Genomic DNA, 22235 nt, shown 5'->3' with positions numbered 1-22235 from the left:
TATATATATATATATATATATATATTAAAAAGTTTGACTCATGTCCAGGTAACCTACATTAAAAATTTCAAGTGTTTAGACCCAAAATTGGCAGAGGAGTTCGATAGAGTTTGCAAAGGTCAAGTCTTTCAACTTTGACCTCTTGGCAGCCAAATTTCCACCCCAAAACTGATTAAAAAGCTTGCCGCACGTCTGAATACGCTTTATGTAAAATTTCAAATGTTTAGACCCAAAATTGGCAGAGGAGTTCGATAGAGTTTGCAAAGGTCAAGTCTTTCAACTTTGACCTCTTGGCAGCCAAATTTCCACCCCAAAACTGATTAAAAAGCTTGCTGCACGTCTGAATACCCTTTATGTAAAATTTCAAATGTTTAGACCAAAAATTGGCTGAATAGTTTGCTAGAGATCGCAAAGATAAAATCTTTTGAACTTTGTCTCCTTGGAAGCCAAATTTTCGGCCAAAAACCGATTAAAAAGTTTGCCATATGTCTGAATACACTTTATGTAAAATTTCAAATGTTTAGACCAAAAATTGGCTGAGTAATTTGGTAGAGACTGCAGAGGTCCAATTTTTTATAAATTTGACCCCAATTTTGACCCCCTTAACATTTATTGTTTTGAACTCAAATCAAAATAAAAAGTTTGATCCATGTCCAAGTAACCTACAACTAAAATTTCAAGTGTTTTAGTCCCAAAATTGACAGAGGAGTTTGGTAGGCTTTTCAAAAGGTCAAATCGTTGAAATTTGACCCCTTGAAAGCGAAATTTCTGGCTGAAAACCAATTAAAAAGATTTTGTCAAATCTCGAGTGTAGACTGAAAATTGAAAGAGTTGTTTGGTAGGGAAATGTACACACAGACAATTTCACTTTTATAGATATATAGATTTCTGAATTCATTGAGATATATATATATATATATATATATAAATATATTATATATCATTTTGAAACATGTTTTTCGCTCTATTGAATTGTGTTGTTACCGTTCTCAATCTCTTCATTCAGTTTTTAGCAGGCTTTTCGACAGCATGGACAAAATTGAAATCCGCATGCTCTTCTTGTTCCAGTTAAAACTAGGCCAAAAAGCTAGAGACAGCTTGTGATATCAATGCTGCATTTGGCTCAGGAGCCACTAACGAACGTGTGGCACAATGGTGGTTCAAGAAATTTTACAATGGTGACAAGAGCCTTGAAGATGAACTGCGGTTGATAACGAACATTTGAAAGCCTTAACTGAAGCCAATCCTTGCAAAACCACATGAGAAGTTGCTGTTGAACTGGAGGTTGACCACTCAACAGTTATTTGCCATTTAAAGCAAATAGGGAGGTAAAAAAAGTTGGATAAATGGGTGCTGCATGAATTGAGCAATAATAATAAAAAAAATCGTCCTTTTTAAATGTCTTCTAGGCTTTTTCTGCGCAACAAAAACAACCCATTTTTCGAGCGGATTGTGACATGTGACGAGAAGTGGATCCTTTATAACAACCAGTGACATTCAGCACAATGATTGGATGCCAGAGAAGCGCCACAATACTTCCCGAAACTGAAATAGCACCAAAAAAAGGTTATGGTGACTGTTTGGTAGTCTGTGGCCAGTCTAATCCATCACAGCTTCTTGAATCCGGGTGAAACAATTACAACAGAAATGCACCAGAAGCTCCAATGTACGTGCCTGAGATTGGTAAATATGAAGGGACCAATTCTCCTCCATGACAAAGCTCACCTGCATGTTGCTTAACTGACCCTGCACAAGCTGAACGAATTGAGCATATTAATTGAACCTCTCGCCCACTGATTATCACTTTTTCAAGCATCTCAACAACTTCATGCGGAAAAAATGCTTTGATGAGCCGAGATGATGCCGAATTGGCCTTCAATGACTTCATCACTTCCAGAACTCTTGATTTCTATGCTAATGGGATGAATAAACATGTTTTTCGTTTGCAAAAATGTGTTGATTCTAATGGTTCTTATATTGATTAATAAAGTTTATTATGAAAGTAGTTATGATCTTTCGAAGTTGAATGTCAAAAAACATTTTTGCACCAACCTAATATATTAGTGCAAAGTTAAGCAAAAGATAGCAAATGTACAAACTAGATTATTTCCTTAATCTGCGAACGTATCTATTAGGCTAGACACACACACACATTTCACATTTAACTAGAACATTGTTGTATACTGTTTTTTTGCAATGGGTTTACTCTGGTCGGGTTGAGCTAACTTTTTCCGTAGCCTTCATCCTGTCCTGAACCATGGCAGTTGATTTTCAGTGATTGTAAGTAAGGTTGTAAAAGATGGTTAACATTATTAAAGAGCAACTCAGCCAAGTCCTCCTTAATAAATTATAGGACAGATAGATCCTCAGCTGTCCACTGATAAGTTTGAGAGAGGTAGAGAAGATTATGTCGCAATGGACAATGAGCTTGTTGCTTGAATCATTAAAGATGTCGGCATAACAAGAAAAATAGCAGAGAACAGCAATCAGGACACAATAACTGACTTGTCTGCTTCGTATGCAACTCATATTGTTGTATGGTAATAAGACAATTATGATGAACAGAGCACAAATTCACAATCATAAATCAAACATCAATTTAAACTGAAACTTTAGGCCAACTTGATTTCACTTTAATAAAACTCATTTGTTTTTCTTGTGATAACGTGACTTACACATTAATTTTTATCTAATCTATATTGATTGAATAGTTATGCAATAGCATAAACTAAAAGGAATTCTTTTAATAGGTATCCCAAACTAGCCTAGTTCAGGATGCGAAAACTGGTAAATAAAGTTTAATTTCCCTTAACTTCAACTTGCGATATCTCGTTTATTTTTTGGGTTATTTTGATAAAGTTTCAATTTAAATAAAATTTGATCTTTTGGCTTTATAGATATACTAGCGAGGGGTACCCGGCGTTGCCCGAGTGTTTTTCGGTGTGTGTGTGTGGTCGGGCGGGGGTGTTAATGAAAACCTAAGAATAAGCGAAGTAAAAAAAACAGAAAAACGAATGTTAAAAAACCCTGCTTAGCGGAGGGTACCCGGCGTTGCCCGAGTGTTTGTAGGTGTGTGTGGTTGTTAATGAAAACGTAAGAATAAGCAAAGTAAAAAAAGAAAACAGAAAGCGAGGGGTATCGGGGGGGGGGGGGGGAGGTAATCAAAACATCGAAAAAAAAAACACAAAAAAAACTAACGTAAGGCAAACGAACGATGTTAAATGTAAAAATCGAAAAAACAAAAAAGAAAACAGAAAAACGAACGTTAAAACCAAAAAAAAAAAAAAACATGAAAAATGGCTTAAATAAGCCTGTTTCGATATTAAAATTTAAAAAATCGGTGGGTACCCGGGTGTTTTTGGGTGTGTTAATGAAAACCTAAGAATAAGCGAAGTAAAAAAAAAAAAAAAAAAAAAAAAAAAAAAACAGAAAAACGAACGTTAAGTGAAAAATGGCTTAAATAACCCTGCTTCAATATTTAAATTTAAAAAATCGAAAAAAAAAAAAAAAAAAAATCTCACACCACGATTCGAAGCCAAAACAGATAATGAACCAACGCTCTAACCAACAGAGCTAACACGACATACATGAAATTTAGTCAGTTCTTCAAATATTTAAACTAAATCAGGTCATGACGTCATCTGACGCATGTATAGAACCGGTCATCATCATGAGAGGGTTTTTGTTGACCCCCCCTGTAGAAAATTGTCGGTTTCAGGGTGAAAAAATTAACGTTTTTGGTCAATTTTTCGATATTTTTTGGGCAAAGGATGGAGCTTCAATATGATACCAAGTTTGTCAATTTTTATTCAGTCTGTCGAAAGTTTTTAGCAGACACACAAACATGCATACATACAAACACATTTTCGCTTTTATATATATAGACTAGCGGGGGGGGGGGGGGGGTGTTGCCCGGGTATTTGTAGGTGTGTGTATGAGGGGGGGGTTAATAATAATCCTGCTTAAATATTATAAAAAAGACGATGTAAAAAAAAAAAATCCAAAACCAAAACGGAAAACAATGGCATAAATAAACCTGTGTATGGGTGGGTGGGGGTGGGGGGGTAAACTAAAGAATAAGCGAAGTAATAAAAAAAACACGTTTGGTCGGGAGAAGGGATTGAACCCGGAAGCTTTGACGCGGAGGTGGAAACCAATGCCAATACTTAACGGTCTCGACCACAAGTGAGAGTAATTGATTAACGTGTTAAGTTAAAGCTTATAAAGCTAAAAGAGGTTTGATTGACAGGACGACGCTAAATGAGGTCATCGCGGGATCATTATTTTTAGTTTTCACTTTCCCCAGATGATGGTGGGAAGGGGGGGGGAAGCAGAGCGAAAGCCGAGAACCCAACGTTTTTCACTGTATTTATACTAAAATGCAGGACAAACCGGGCACAAAGCGAAATAGCGCGAATCTCATAAAAGTCAACGTAAATAAATCTAGAGACGACCCGCGTTCCCATATCCTACATATTATGATATAGGACCCATATAAACAGTTGTAAGCGATAGTAACGAACCCGGGAGCGTGTGCTCGAAAAGCCTTTTGAAGACATACACGAAATGGTCACACACATTTTGCCTTTTATATATATAGATAATTCTTTTTCTTGTGTCTTTAATAGATTTTTTTTCCAGGTTACTTCAAGTTATGTCACTAACTTTGGTGAACGCCATTTTATTTTTTACACAAAAAAAATGTTGGGTGTTTTTCAAATTTGGTGCGCGCGATATTGTGAGGTATAAAAAAAATAGTACCATTTTAAAGAAAAAAGGACACTTACCAATATGGTGAGCTTAAAAACGGGTTTTAAGTTGTTTTTCACAAAAAAAAATCCAACTTGATAACTTCAGTGAAAGAAATATGAAAAATTCAATTGAAAAAATTCCGAAAATCCCAGTTTTGTAGAGAAATGTCTCCTCTTTAATAATCTGTTGGTGTCATATTACTACGCTCATAAATCAAGGAGCACCACTAATAACAGTGACTGTACCTACACATCGAGATTTACAACTTAATCCCAAGTGACCGAAGTCAGAAGTATAGTCACGAAATGTCAGCACTAACGAGCTAGCCGCAAGCGAAGACGTAAACAAACAACTTGTTTCACTATATATCAAAATTCTTAGAGGAGTTTGTTTTTGCTTATTTAAAAGTTATAGAAAGTTATTGTTTAAAATAATATTTTTAGTGCAACAAACATGTCAATAAAAGAAATAAAAATTTATAATTTAAAAAATAATGTCAGTTGTTTATTTTCTATATCTTCTTTCAAACTTTCACATGTTTTTTGCTTTATCTTCTTTCGGTTGAATAAATTTCAGCATTGTTAAATTATCTTTTAAAAATTAAACTGGGTACATTTTAGACCAAAAACCATTTTTAGTTGCGTGTGACTGTGACAGAAATTTTTTTTCATTTTAAAAAATGTGACTCAATTTTTGTTTACTTATTTAATTCTCTTATGTTCTGTTGGGCGTTTTTACTATATCTAACATTTCCTTAAATCATTTTTTATTATTAGACTGTACAGTTACATTACTTTAAAAAAAAAAAAATTAACAAAATATAACTAAGTTTTAAGTTACGTGCAACAAGTCATGTGTAAATAAAAAATTCATTTCACGTAAAAATGTGCATTTTTTTGTTTATGTTCTATCGAGCGTTTTTGATCAATTTTAAGATTTTAAATTATTTTTTTAATTACAATGTACATTACTTAAAAAATAATAACTGAAAATATTAAGTTATGTGCACGTGGCACGTAAATGAAAACATTTCACTGTAAAAATCATTATTTTTGGTTTATTTAATAATTCCCGAGACGGTACTTCTACAGTTTATCGCCGAAAATGGAGACGTCATATTTTTTTTTGCGCACCTGTCGTTAAAATCCGAGGGAGAAATCAGAATTTTAAACTATGACCGAAGTTAGAAATGAATAACAAAAAAATTAAACTAGATATTAATTACTTCCAAAAAGAACTATGAGAAAAAGTAAATAAAGAAAGTGAAAGAGAACATATATCCATAATTATTTAATTGAAAATGTTTCGATTTAATTAATGAAAACGGGAATGTTTATCACGAAACGTATATATATTTTTATCATTAAAAATAAAATGAAAAAATTATTAAAAACAGAAAATGAAAAGGACATATTCATAATTGTCTAAACTGGGTGAGCGCCATTTGAAAACCAAAACATTTACTGTATAAAAATTTATCAAAATATAATTGTAAAAACATTTATTGAAAAGTTTGCGTAAGAAAATATAATTTTAATAAAACAATTTTGTAATGAAAGCAACATTGGATTTTTATAAAATATTATTTTTATTTTTTTGAACAAATAAATAATTTTAATGAAACATTTTTTGAATTAAAAAATTATCATTTGTCATCATTACACTGTGAAAAATCCAAGATTACCACCACGAGACGATTCAAAGAAATTAACAAAATATGGCTCATAGCATATCAAATGAAGGGAAATTTTGTACAGATTACAATTATGTTTTCAAGTATATTACACTATTTAGTATAATTAAATTTCATTTTAAAGGCTTCAAGTTACCGTGACAGTTATTGGTGAGGTTTTTTTTTTTTTTTTTTTTTTACAGTGATCACCACTTATCAAGGCCCGGAAGCCACTCAGGCATAAGGGTTATTGCAAGTACATTACGTTAGTGTGGAGATTTGATGAAGTGTTTACTTAAGGGGGCGGTTCATTAGGAATTTGTTAACATTGGACTTGAAGACATCCAAGTTGTAGTCTGGTGGGAAGCCACTATTTTGTATAATTTTTTATTTTTAAGTCATTGTTGAGATTTCAAGAGACATCACAGCCATTTTTTTGTTGTTCTCATGTAACGCTCAACACTACCTGTTTTTTATACAGAATAAACATTTATAACACTAAAAATTTATCGAGGTAGGTAGAAAAGTGACTTTCCTTTAGTAACATTTATTTCTTATATATTTGTTTTTTGGCCACTTTTTCATACCTCTGTGGATTGTAAAACAAACCAAATAAAAGTTATTCTTTAACTTAACTAGATAAGTGGTTTGTGTGTTTTAACTCATTTAAAAGTATGATCATTGTCGGTTATTCTTTTTCAAGGAATTTATTTTTTTTAAATATTCTTTTCCTTTCCATAATTAAAACTTGTGTTTTCTAAATAATAAAAATAAAATGAATACTTTACAACAACTTGAGGAAACAAAACCAAAAAAACTACCGTGCAGTCAAAGTTGCAAAAAAACTGCCTCGCAGCAAAAGTGCAATTTTTCATTCTCTCTATGGCGTGATGTTTGAGCTCATTAAATTCATGCACCTGTCATTTAACTTTTTGATTGTTAAATTAAAACGCTTTTTGTTCCTCTCTCTTTAAGTTGCCAGGTTGTTTTCACACTTTCTTTTCCACCTTCGCCTCAAGGCTTTGGGTTCGAGCCTACCTTCCTACAAAACTTTTTCTTTTACACCGACAAACACACGGGCAATGCTGGGCATCCCTGCTAGTCTATAATATAAATCTCACCTGTGTTTAAATGTATGCATGTATGTCTACCTAAAACTTTCAACAGAGGTGACAGATTTTCACTAAATTGTTGTCATTTTGAAGCTCGACCCTTCTGACAAATATTGAAAAATTGGCTAAAAACATTAATTCCTTCACCCTCAATTGAGTACTTTTCTACAGGGAGGGGGGGGGTCGCTTTTTTTCGCTGATATTTTCGAAAGTCATACCCTCTTTTCGATTGTCTAGCCCTAATTTAAACCTACTTCACTTCTGGTTTGACGATGGCCGCAACAACAAAGACCTCATGTTTTTTTTTTTCACATTCTTTTCCTTTTTCGTGGTACGGGTTTGAGCCTTACTGCCTACTACCACTTTTTTTTTTTTCTTGAACACACACCTCAAAATACCCCGGCAACGCCGGGCACCCAAGCTAGCCTATATATATATATAAAAAACAAAATGTGTGTTAGTGCGTACACATTTTTGTGTATGTCCGGCAAAGGCTTTGGGGGCACTGTTTCTTAGAACTTTTTATATACTACCTAGATTATAATATCTACGATTCACAAAACAAGGTCATGTGTATCTTTTATTTGGGTGACTTTTACACGCTATTTTTGCGATATTTTTTACTCTCTCCATGTTTGTTTGACTTTTCGGTATATAAGCGAAACTAAATCTGTAGAAAAGGCAACTCCCTGGCACTCGTGCCTGGGATGTCCAGAAAGCAATGAGATTTGATCAATGTGGACAAAACCCATCATATCAGACAATTGCTTTTCATTTGGGCATTCCCCTTTTTATGGGAAGCTGGTTTTCTCCAACATCTTAGGGGAAACACAGAAACTGGCTTGCAGCCAAAGTTAAGTTTCCCCATGTGGCGTGATGTTTGACCTCATTAAATTTACGCACCTGTCACTTAATTTTTTATTCGTTAAATTAGAAAGCCTTTCAGTTCCTGTCCCATCGTGGCCGAGGGGTAAGATATCAGGTTTTTTCACACTTTCTTTTCCATCTTCACATCAACGGTTGCCTACTAAAACATTTTTCTTTTTTCTCAACACACACCTACAAACACCTGGGCAATGCCGGGCATCCACACTAATCTTCTATTATATAAAGGGCAAAATGGGCGCCAGCATTTGTGTATGTCCACAAAAGGCTTTTTGTAGTGGTGGGACGATTAATCGGAATCGGAATCGTTAATCGTAAGAATCGTCTATTTTGGGAGGTATCGGAATCGGAATCGCATCGTTAAAAAATACCTTAATTTTCCGATTCCTTCATTACGATTCTTTTAGTCTGATGCTGAAAAAAAGAAAAAAAATTCCTGATATTTCTAACCGCAAGAGAGAAATAAAAAGAAACCAAAGAAATTCATTATTAACAGGGCAATGCTTAGTGCCCCTCCCTTACAAGGTTCATTCATTCAGATCTATTGTAATCAAAACTACAAAAGAGTTAACTTGAAAAGAAGTATGCAGGGCTCTATATTGCGAGTAAAAATAAAAAAAACGCTTATCTTTTTGGCGATTGTTTTTTTTTACTGACAAATCTAATACTGAATGAAAATGCTTTTTCAACTTATATTTTCTTAAAATAAAACGAGCAAAGTCAAATTATTTAAACAGTAAAAGGTTTAATAGAACAATATACTTTTTTTTTCTTTTTTTAAAAGAAGGCTTTTGAAAGAAATATCTCTAAAATGAAATTGATCACGTATTATTTCGCAAAGCTTTGACAGTAGTCGGTTTCTTTTGAAGTTTCAAAAAAATCGACCCCATACCTATCTCTACCAAACCTAAAGTTATTAAATAACCCCTTCGTTAATTTAAGGGTAATTAATTCAATTCAGTCAAGTTTTTTTTTTTTTTCAATTTCATTGAAATAAAATCCATTATTTTTTTTTCTCCAGAAAGATAAAACCCTGAATTTGATTACATTAAAAGCAGAATAATATAATCTTTTTTCTAGAATTTTAAATTGAAAATTAAAAGTGTTTTGCGCAGTTCTTTGCCGAACGAAAAAGAAATTAATATATATATTTTTAAAAGGTTTTGTAATCAGTTAATTTTTATGTCTAAATAATATTTACGATTAATTAAATAATTTCATTTTAAAAAGTATTTATAAATAGAATTTTACTAGTTGGCTTTGTATTACTGTACACATAGATTCGAAAAAGTTGTCAAAAAACAAATATATAACAAATAAATGTTATCAAAGGCAAGATAAGTTATTTTTCTACCTAACTGGATATATTTTTCGGGTTTTTATTCAATGTAACATGTTTATTCAGCTCGAAAAGCATACAGTGTTTACCGATGTATTGGAAAATTCAAAATGGCGCCCGACACTCTCTTTAACAAGTTTAGGAAAAGATGTTATAAATAATAAACTATACAAAATACTGCTAGAAACTCGCTCAATATATGTTACCGTGACATATTTTGATATATATTCGGTGTTTTTTTTAATAGTATTTTGTCTAGTTTATTATTTGTAACACCTTTTCCCGAACTTACCATGTTAAAGAGAGTGTCGGGCGCCATTTTGAATTTTCCATTACATCGGTAAACACTGCATGTTTTTGAGCTGAATAAACATGTTACATTGAATAAAAACAAAAAAAATGTATCCTGTTTGGTAGAAAAGTAACTTATCTTGCCTTTGATAATATTTGTTTGTTATATATTTGTTTTTTTGACAACTTTTTCGAATCTATGTGTACAGTAATACAAACCCGGTTATTTTGTATCTACGGCGCCATGTCATGTGGTATATTGTTTTTTTTTTCATTACGCACGTTCATTTATAAATTATTAAATTAAATATTTATCTTTTTTATATTTAATTAGTATATATTTTCTTTCTCTTCAGCTATATTTTTTTTATTTAATTCATTAAATCTGTTAATTATGAGGACCAAAATACTGAATCGTGTGTATTTATTCTCTAATTTTCTTGTTTTTGTTCTGTTATATAAATTCTATTTTATTTGTTTTTTCTCTGAAGGATAAATTCTATTTTCTTTGAGTTTTTTTTTTCTGTATTCCAATTAAGTAAAATAAATTTTCTCTAGAATAAATTTTGCTAATTTTTCCGTTTAGTTTGCTGTATAATAATTTTATTTAATCCAAAACACGACGGTGTAGACATAAAATATCTCTTCCAAAGTTAGGGAACATATTTGGGAACTACCGACCATAAGTATAAAACTACCTGGTATATTTCAAAACAATAAATTCCCTAGGAATCGGAATCGGAATCGTACTTGGTATCGGAATCGTTAATCAATATTTTCCTGGAATCGGAATCGTATAAAAATTAGGAATCGTCCCAACACTAGCTTTTTGTTCGGGATTCTTGTGTCAGTTAGATTCTGTGAGAAGTTTTCGCATATTTCCCAGATCGTAATATCTCAGATTCACAAACGGACATCATCTCTTTTTTTTTTTTTTTTGATGGAGCTAAACAAAATTCCCACCGTGCCATCGTCTCAGCTGTTTGTTTAACTTTTTCATATAAATAAAGCGAAACTACTATTCGAACGCAACCGCCTGGCCTTTGGGCCAGGTAATATCTGTTCTGTAATTAGTCCTAGGTCAATGCAGGGGAAACCCTTCACACTGACACAATTACTATTTATTTGGATACTGCCAGAGTGCCCGCTTTTTGGGGAAGTTGGTTTTCCCCCCACATTAAAACGACCTTGTGTCTAATTTGGTTTCATGGGAATTTAAAAGCAACGCCATTTCTGCAAGTCATTTTTGGATTTTGATTGACTGCGTTAAATTTGAACGCTTTACACTTCCGGTCGCGCCATGGAGTAGTGGTAAGACGTCAGATTTTCTTTCACTTTCTTTTCCGCCTTCCTGTCACAGGTTCGAGCCTGCCTGCCTACTACCACTTTTTTTTTTTTTTTTGCTCGACGCACACCTCCAAACACCAGGGCAGCACCGGGCACCCAGGTCATTCTTAAATAACTGGAAAACATTGGCAAAAAGTTTATAAAAGCCAGCCATAAATCAGGTTGTCAATGAACAATGTTGGTTCTGAAGAGTTAACAGCCTAAACACTTGACTTCAGCTTAAAATTCTTTGTAATAAATTCATATATACTATTCGCACTATGTCCCGGCATTGGCAAGGAAAATTGAGGATACCAAAAATTGCAACTCCAGAAGTAAATCAATCAGAAAAGACTGGAAAGTTTCTGTTCACAATATAAAAAATATGCATGCATAGAAATAACATGAAAACAATCATTAAATTAAAAAACAAGCCGAACATGTGGTTCCTCTCCACGAGTGAAAAATTTACTTTCACCATGACTCATGTTTGTGCAAAATATCAAAAAAATTAAAGGAGTAGTTATTGAGAAAAGTGCGAACAAACGGAAGTGAGGACCAACAATAAAAATGAATAGTTAAGGAATAATATTTCCTTTTGCAAAGCAATATGTAAATTAGCTTACCTTAGGACATCAATCACATACACATGATCAGTATATTAAAAAGCTATTGTTTTTTTTTTATTATTATTCTGAACATAAATTTGGTGTTTTAATCTCACTGTCATTACGATTATGGTCCCATTTTATAAATACAGATATGTTTCGGTTTTAAAGCAGTCAGCACATTTTCCAAGGATGTGTAAATGTTTTTATTTTTTAATGAAGTAAATTGAAAGAATTAAATTTATATATATAATAAAGCTGAATGTGTGTGTGTGTGCGCGCGTGTACATGAATAGGCTCCAATATGGTTTACTATTATACTAAACTAATCGCATACAAGGCAAGGAACAAAAATGGCTATGTTATATTTTGAACGGTGGTGGTTTATTAAAAATGATGGGCCTGCATACATGTCCATTCCCCAAAGAATGGAAATAAAAAACTAAAAACAAAAACTTTTACAAATAAAATAATGAGGTCTATCTGGCTTCCATAGAATTGTTTTTAATTTTTTTTTTTTTTACTAAAATATAGTTTGAGAAAAATAAGTTGTTTCTGAGTAATGGTGAAACCAATTTAGGTGACCGAAAGTGATTTGACCAATATTTAAATAATCTATTATATAAAAAGCAAAATGTGTGTGTTTGTATGTCTTGCAAAAACTTTCAACAGACGCGTCAGAACGTGACAAAATTGGTATCGTTTTAAAGCTCAGTCTCTCCAAATATCAAAAAATTGGCCAAAAACATTAATTCCTTCATCCTCAACTCAGCACTTTTCAATAAGTGGGGGGGAGGTCGGTTTTTCATCAACATTTTCACAAGTCATAGTCTCCTTTCGACTGACTACCTTTAATTCTAACGCTCGCAACTTCCGGTTTTGCGATGGACATATCAGCTGTTAGTTTTTTTTACACTTTTCCCTCCTTCACATTACGGGTTCGAGCCTGCTTGCCTACTACCACTTTTTTAAACACCTCTCTCCACCCGGACTGCTTGCTCTTGTTTTGACCCCCCTCTGCTACTACCATTAGATTATTGGTTTCATTTTACTATTATGCTTTTTTCTATTTATCCATAGTTTCTACATCATGCATAATTGCATAGATGTTAGGAGGAAAATGTTCTAGCACATGGACCAGTTTATATATATATATATATATATATATATATACACACACACACACACACTAGCAAAGATACCCGTGCTTTGCACGGGTATCTTTGCTGTATGCTCAGCTACCCACTTCGTGGGCACCCTTGCAGTAAGTTGATGTTGTAAGAGCAATTATTGCTCAAGGTGTTTAAAAAAATTTTCTTACCTACTGAAGTGATTGAAATCCAGCTATGAACTTTAAAGCAAATAGCTTATATCAAACTATATCAACTTATATTGTTACACATAAAAATTGAAACAATTACAAACAATCACAATGATCAACATTTTTCTTCCTCAGTTTCGTACTATTTCATTTGGGTGACATCTTTAGTGCATATCTGAAAGAGGAAAGTATTATCTTAAATTTTTTTCAAGAATTATATGCATTTCAAGAAAAAAGGATCCTTAATGACCCGTTACATTGTTTTTGGCAGTGTTATTTTGGAAGGTCAATGTTAGAGATACAGTGCAATAAATTTTGGCTTATGTTAAGGACAACTATCATGCAAAATTTCATTAAGATTGGTTGAGGGGATGGAGTGGAGGAGAGTGATCTGATTAAAATTCACAAAGAAGTTGGCCAGCGCCATGGTGGCAGCCCCCAGGATGATGGCGAACCTCAACTTGGTGTGCATAATCTCTAGGTGGAAGAGTTTAAGACTAGCACCAAATATGACCTTAACCATAGACCTTGACAAATGGTATGCACAATCCCTAGGTCGGAGACCATCATCATGTCAGGTTTAGTCATGATCGGTCCATTGGTGTGCACTGTAGGAGCGTATATACATAGGCTATGATCTTGACCTTTACCTTGGAAAATGGTGTGTACCATCCATAGGTGGGGGACCATCATACCAGGTTTGGTCATGATCAGTCCAGTGGTGTGGGCCATAAGAGTTATACACACACACACACACAAACGCTACTACTTTATATATAGAGAGAGAAAAGTAACCTTTTCTGTGTGTGCAAAACTTTTCTACTAAACTCCTCTCTGAATACTTCATTTTAATAATTTCTAAATAGAAAACGTAGGCTTTTAATATCAATGAGAGAGTGAGGAAAAACGTTATAGAACTACAGACTTGAAACTTAATGTATAGGGTATTTGGACATTAGTAACACTTTAGATTTGGTTTTTAGCTTAGGGGTAAAAATTGAAAACAAAGTGGTTGACCATGGCAGAAGTAAATCAACTAACTTCTTAGCATGCGTATATATACATTTTTAGCTTAAACTTGGTTTATTTGTAACTTTTTTATTCATCTGGCAATAGTTCAGATGTTAACAATGAAAGCTGAAGTGCTAAATGACTAAGGCTGAATGTTTGGATTCTGATTCCAGCTAATGACACCAAAGTCGTTTTTTTTTTTAAGTTTTGAAATCATTATGAAATATTGGGTACAATATAATGATCAATAGAGAATTTGCTCTATAATAATAAATATGAAATCTGCATGAAGTAAAATATCATATTTAAGTATATTTTATGACTGGGCAATGCCGGATAAGCTGCTAGTATCACACACACACACACACACAAAATATATATATATAGAGAGAGAGAGAGAGAAAACGATGTCTAACTCCAACAATAATAACTTTATATAACTAACTGTAAACACCTGCCCTCAAGAATCCCAAGTAATAACCTTAAAAAGAGCGTAATAATATTATAATAAATAAGTTCAGAGTATTCTAAATTTGGTGTCTATTTTAATGTTTCTGTTAGAATACTCCAAGCGTATGTATGGTCTGTTCTTTTATACAGCTGTGAGTGCTGGACAATCACCAACCACACGAGGAAGAGACTAGAGGGAACTTAAACTTAGTTCCTGGGGAGAATTTTGAAGGTATCCTGGACAGAAAAGAATACAAACCAAGAGGTATTACAAATGGCAAACACAAACAGAAAGGTCTCTAATAAGAACAGTATGAAAAAAACAAACAAGGTTCATGGGCCATGTCTACAGAAAAAGCGGAATAGAGCAGATTAGTTTGACAGAAAAGATTGTGGGTAGAAGAAGCAGAGGACGACAGCGAGAAACATACGCTGGCAGTCTGAATACCTGAGCAAGATCAAAAAATGATGAGCAACAATGAATTCATGAATGCCTAGAGAGAGATAGTGTCAATACACATACCATGCAGGACACCACTTGATGAATAAATCAGCTTAATATTAACATTAAAACGTGTGGGGATAACAAAAAAATTATTAAACAAGATCTCAATATAATTAAATACAGCAAACTCAAAATTTGTCACACAAAATTTTGGGGGAAATCCAAAAGTGATATTAATTTTAGATTGCACTAATGTTATGAACACCAAAGATATTTGTACGTTATTTATGTACGACTTGAAATTTGGTACTTGTGCAGTTTACAGAGCATGCTATTTTTTAGATAGGATTTTCAAGTCAAATTCCATTTTTATGGTGTCTTTAGTTTATTAAATTGTTAAGTATACTTAAAGAACTCCCCCTTCCCGATGTTAAAAATGGCTTTCTAAATAATATTATTTCAGTACAGTCCATAAATGCAGAAATACCTGAAAATTATAGAAATTAAAAAAATAAGCTGTGGGTAGCTGAAGAGAGGTCAATTAATTAGCAGTGTAACAAATGATGTTATATTGTTATATAGTTTTAACTTTTCACTGTTTTGATTACAAATGAAATATACTCAGCCCCAGCTAATCCCGACAACAATCAGTCCAACAATGGCTTTGTTGCTATCGAGTAGAGATATGGTTCTGTTCAGTTCTAAAAGGTCCACCTTCCCAAGCTTTACCATCCCTTAGAGAAGGTGTATTTCTAATGGTCTAAGGCATCTCTACAAGGAATGCTGATGAGACTGCTCAGGTTTTTTTTTTTTTTTTTTTTTTTTTTTTAATCAAGAGTGTGCTTACCCTAGTAGTCAGTTTTATGAAAACAACAACCGACATTGTGCCTAACCTACCAGAAAGGAGGTAAACACTATTTAGGTGTTTTATTACTGACTTGAATTCATTAATTAGACAAGACACAAAAAATATAAGTGTTCACTTGGCATAATTAAAAAGCATTAAGGCTAAGACTAAGATTAAGGCACTTGTTTCTTGTGCAGTCACATGCAGACAAAAAAAGAAAAAAAATGGCTGCCTTTCTAGTTTTATGCTAATCCAACTGATTGCTTTATGCAAATGAGATGCTGCTGATTGTAGTATAAAAGTCTGGTGATTTAGGATTTGGTGACAGAATAAGCGAATTTGTGTTTTTGCAGTTGGTAGAAATTAGAGTCGTGGGAACTTTTTATTTTTTTTATTTTCGACATCGAAGCCAGGGGGAATTTACACTCGGTATCTTTAAAAATGTGATTTTATTTTAAATAATAATTTAGTAATAAGAGATTTACATACAATGCAGAGAATTTCCTCCTGGACTAACAGAAAAATGAAAACTTTTCTTTCTGAAAGACTATGGACAGTCGAGAAGCGCTTCCACAGTTTTAATTTTATTAGTATCTTAGAACAAAAAGAAATCATGAAACATTTCTACCTTAAGTTTGGCTGCATCATTGCTAACTTGCAACAATTCCCGTACAGAATCAATAAATCCTTGGTAATGGTGATTACACATTCGTTCAATTTCTTTGTCATGATTTTTAATTCGGCAATCAAGTCTGTACATAAACTTATCCAAGTCATCACCATCATATACGGCTCTGTAAAGAAAGGATGAGAAAAGAATTCATTAAATTCTAAAATTAAAAATAAAAAAATACTTTAACAAATAATTTTTTCTTTTTATGAAAATCGCTCCAGATAAGACATGAAACCATTTGAAACAAAAATGGAAGATAATCATCTCAAAAGGCAAGAGATGCGCATTGACCTTAGTACTGAAAAGATTAAGATTATAGAACGGCAAAAACAGTCAAAGTTCTTGGGAAGAAGGTGCTGAAATAGGAAGTTGTATTACGATGAGGTATTTCAATAATTTGGATGAAAGTTCTGTTTAAAATGTAATTGAATAAAATTCTATTCATCTTTTGATAAGGATTTTTAATTTTACTGACAACATCAAATATATGATCGAAAGAAACATTTTCTGTTTAGTTGTAGAACACGATTCACAACTTTCTACAACTCTGAATAAAAAAAAAAAAAAAAAATTAGATTCCAAACAGAAAAACAATGCAAACTATACCCAATGAAATTCGATGAAGATATAAGTGAAACATGTGGGTGACGATTCCTCTGGAAAAAACATTACAAGAAATTTTTTATCTGTTGTCTGAGAAAACATTTAGATTTCACATAAAAGAAATTGGCAATCACGCATATAAAGAGCACTTTTTTTTAGTTGGCACAATTACCCAAAGTATGGTATATATATATATAGATATAAAATTTATTTTAATTACTCCTTTTAACAGTGTTGAGCTTCTCCTATTTTAATAAGTTGGTTTTGTATAAGCTATTTTATTTTGCTACCTTCATTTATATATATAAAAATATATATATATATATTAGGGGTGTAGCGATTAATCGGCAGGTAATTATTAATCGGCAAAGTGACCGTAATCGGTAATCGAGAAATTCTTTTACAATTTAAATGTGAATCTTGGATCTAGGAAAGTAGACAAGTTTTTATCATTTAGATATAATGAAAATCTTGTTTCTATTGATTCATTGAATTGTTCAACAGTGGTAAGGATTCCACTAAAGTCAGAAATATCAGAATTAGATTCAACAGCTTTTGAAAAAAATAACCTCAAAGCTAAAATTGTATGTATATGGTTGAAGTTCTGTGACTTGCTTGTTTGCTGATCACTGGAGAATTTTTTAAATAAGTCCCCATTGGTAAGTTTAAAGGTAGAAATCTTATAGCATCCCAAATTCTTGTATGGAAAAACAAAACAAATGAATATCTTATTAAAAAATTCCGGTTTGTGCAAATCATTCTGCTTCACATATATTCCATAAAAAAGTCCTTTCTGATTAATGTCTACCAGTTAAAAACATTCTGTTAGTCTGAAAAACAGCCGAGTTCATTTGCTTATTTTAAAACTGGTAAACATTAATCAGAAGGGACTTTTTCCTGGCATTCAACATAAAGCAGAACAGTCTGCACAAATCAAAAATAAATAATTTGTAAATAATCACAGTGTTAACTTGAACAAAGCCAATACAAAAATAAGATAAAGATGTTAAAACAATAAAAAACAATGGTATTTATGCAGAGAACTTTTTGAAAACACATTTCTTAGCATGTGGAGGAGAGGGTATTTTTCTGACTATACTTTCACCTGACAATTTATAAAAAATACAAAACAAGTGATTTGTGCCACAAGCACTGAAGAAGGACAACTGAAGATTTTTTCTCTATATGTGTTTGACTGGGGAAGGAGTTGAGGAAACCACCTCAAAGGGACAAATGTGATCAGTGCCACGCAAAGAATTCAACAGAATTGCAAAGAAATACCAAGAACTCTACCGATAACAAGCAGCTTTCTCTTTTATTAAAGTTAAATCGATGTTGAACAAGTATGTTTACTTAATTATATTGCCATGATAAAAAAAGTGAAAAACACAACATAAAATTATTACATTTTCTTGACGATACTATTTAAGAAGTACATGGTATAACATTCTATATGTATTGATAAGTTATGCAATATTCTAGATCTGTATCTTTTAACAATTTTTGTGATGTGTGATTTTAAAATTAGTATTTGGTACTTTATTTCTGCCACCAAAATTGAACATATCAGCATTTTTATCGACTTATAATGAAGATGCAGCTGGAATTGTGTAAAAAAAATATGCATGATAATCATTATGCATAGAATTATTTTGAATGTTCATATTTACTGTCGTTTAATTAAGTTTTATTTGATGATACTTTACAAATTGTCCATCAGTGCAATTTTGCTATCATAAATAATGCTCACTTTTCACACCTCAAAAATGAAGGCTGAAATTAAATTAGAAATAATTGTCTTCTTATACAAAGAGTAATGAAAACATCTTTTGTGACATTTTTACTTTTTTTGTCAGTTGGTTTCAAAGTTGCCATGTTATAATTTACACATGTTCGTGCTTCTTCACCCTCAGCAGGGTAACATATCCTGCTGATTCTGTTTTATTATCATCGGAAAGTAGATGTAGAATCCAATTCTAAACATGTTTTTTATGCCAATCTTTTGAAATTAATATTTGAACCATGGATCTAGGGAAGTAGACATACACAAGTTTTTAGATAGCATGAAAATCTTGTTTCGATTGATAACCTGAATTGTTCAACAATGGTAAGAAGGATTCCACTAAAGTCAGAAATACTAGAATTAGATTGCACAGCTTTTGACAGAAATAACCTCACAGTTAAATTTGTACATATCATTAATATGATTGATGTTCTGTACTTGTTTCTTTCCTGATTTCTTCAAATGGACACAGGAACTGAATGTTTTTTGGTAAGTTGTTAAGGTAGAAATCTCAATAGCACACATTACAAGAGCTTTTCGTTGTTCTTAATTTATTTTCAGCATATAATATGTTGATATGGCATAATCACATTGACATACTGGTTCCTGCTGGATCACCAAAGTTAAGCAACATTGAACCTGATCAGTACTAAATGAGTGACCATTTGGTACTTCCAGGTGCTGTATGTGCTCTCCGCTTATTTCGGCATTTGTTTCCAGTCATCCTGGACTTCTTGCCACTGGACTTAAACAGTGCTGATTCAGGAGACGTGTGGTGGGAGATTGCGCAACCCTTGCTTCATAATTACAAATGCAGCTGCCCCTACAGCTGCCCCTTTCGAGACTGAACGGAGGCATTGAACCGAATAATATGTTGAATTTCACTGTATGGTCACATCTTGAATGAGTTTGTTTTTTTTCTAAATTAAGCTGATCCTAAATTTCAGTTAATTTACTAATTGCTAATAAAAAGCGATTAAAGTGAGAGACTGTATTTCTGTTAGATGTAATGGTTGTCTTCACAGCCTGAGTTACAATGTATGAAAGTTATTCTAAATCACATACCCTGATACTAACAACCATATTTGCTCTATCTGTTGTAATGAAGTACTTTTTTAATGGAATACTGTAATTTGAACAAAATTTTGCAACAAGCCTGTTAAACTCAATGTCAGATATTACAGAATATGGTTGAATATCAACAGCATTTCTCTTATCAGACAATGGATCTCTTGTGACCTGCAGTCATTTATATCGCAAACTTTCTTTTTAGCCAATATTGATTCTGTAGTAGATTGGGGTTTCACTTGATGCTCGTAGTTGTTGCCACTTGTTCTTGAAATGTCTGTCCCTGAATATTCATTTTTCTTATCTACAACTTCTGCGTCTTTTGAATGAACCTTTCTAAAATAGTTTAACATATTAATCATTGCAGAAGTTTTTGCTGATTTGCTACCCTTTGATGTGATGCTTTAACAAGCAACTGAATTCTTAATCTTGGGATTGACATCAAAATACTTTCAGCAAAAACTGGTTGCCATAATGGTTGAAGGTTGTTGTTAATATTTAGTTAATTTTTTATGTATTTAAATTACTTATGTCTGATATCTAATTAGTAATTTATCTCAATAAAATATACATTATATAAATGAGAAAAAAAAAAATGTAATGGTAGCAAGAGTCCAAAAACAGGAAACAAGAGTATGACTGACGAAGAATGATTTATTTTCAGTTCGCACATTGTCACAATTTACTGTACAATTCCTCAACATGAAAACTGAAAGATGAAGTAATAATTTTCTTTGACAAATGATTTAAAGTAAAAACTAATGTTAATTCAATAAGTAATGATTTAAAGTAAAAAACTAATGTTAATTCAATAAGTAATGATTTAAAGTAAAAAAACTAATGTTAATTCAATAAGTAATGATTTAAAGTAAAAAACTAATGTTAATTCAATAAGTAATGATTTAAAGTAAAAAACTAATGTTAATTCAATAAGTAATGATTTAAAGTAAAAAACTAATGTTAATTCAATAAGTAATGATTTAAAGTAAAACTAATGTTAATTCAATAAGTAATGATTTAAAGTAAAAAACTAATGTTAATTCAATAAGTAATGATTTAAAGTAAAAAACTAATGTTAATTCAATAAGTAATGATTTAAAGTAAAAAAACTAATGTTAATTCAATAAGTAATGATTTAAAGTAAAAACTAATGTTAATTCAATAAGTAATGATTTAAAGTAAAAAAACTAATGTTAATTCAATAAGTAATGATTTAAAGTAAAAAACTAATGTTAATTCAATAAGTAATGATTTAAAGTAAAAAACTAATGTTAATTCAATAAGTAATGATTTAAAGTAAAAACTAATGTTAATTCAATAAGTAATGATTTAAAGTAAAACTAATGTTAATTCAATAAGTAATGATTTAAAGTAAAAAAACTAATGTTAATTCAATAAGTAATGATTTAAAGTAAAAACTAATGTTAATTCAATAAGTAATGATTTAAAGTAAAAAAACTAATGTTAATTCAATAAGTAATGATTTAAAGTAAAAAAACTAATGTTAATTCAATAAGTAATGATTTAAAGTAAAAAAACTAATGTTAATTCAATAAGTAATGATTTAAAGTAAAAACTAATGTTAATTCAATAAGTAATGATTTAAAGTAAAAAACTAATGTTAATTCAATAAGTAATGATTTAAAGTAAAAAACTAATGTTAATTCAATAAGTAATGATTTAAAGTAAAAAACTAATGTTAATTCAATAAGTAATGATTTAAAGTAAAAAAACTAATGTTAATTCAATAAGTAATGATTTAAAGTAAAAACTAATGTTAATTCAATAAGTAATGATTTAAAGTAAAAAACTAATGTTAATTCAATAAGTAATGATTTAAAGTAAAACTAATGTTAATTCAATAAGTAATGATTTAAAGTAAAAAAACTAATGTTAATTTAATAAGTAATGATTTAAAGTAAAACTAATGTTAATTCAATAAGTAATGATTTAAAGTAAAAAAACTAATGTTAATTCAATAAGTAATGATTTAAAGTAAAAAAACTAATGTTAATTCAATAAGTAATGATTTAAAGTAAAAAAACTAAT

The 22235-nt window shown here is 31.6% G+C and overlaps 1 protein-coding gene across 3 annotated transcripts in view; it reads right to left on the bottom strand.

Moving 5' to 3' along the window:
* Window positions 1-22235, bottom strand: part of LOC145246017 (exocyst complex component 6B-like) — a 151737-nt gene that overhangs the window by 81005 nt on the left and 48497 nt on the right. For all 3 annotated transcript variants that reach the window (XM_080107831.1, XM_080107830.1, XM_080107832.1), the window contains exon 2: window positions 16688-16853. In XM_080107831.1, the coding sequence (XP_079963957.1) occupies window positions 16688-16853 (166 nt within the window). The remainder of the gene's footprint in view (window positions 1-16687; window positions 16854-22235) is intronic.

This window comes from Euprymna scolopes, chromosome 23 (genome assembly GCF_053919585.1).
Source record: "Euprymna scolopes isolate OS-2025 chromosome 23, ASM5391958v1, whole genome shotgun sequence".
Taxonomy (NCBI): domain Eukaryota; kingdom Metazoa; phylum Mollusca; class Cephalopoda; order Sepiida; family Sepiolidae; genus Euprymna; species Euprymna scolopes.
This window is presented reverse-complemented; position numbering and strand designations above follow the sequence as displayed.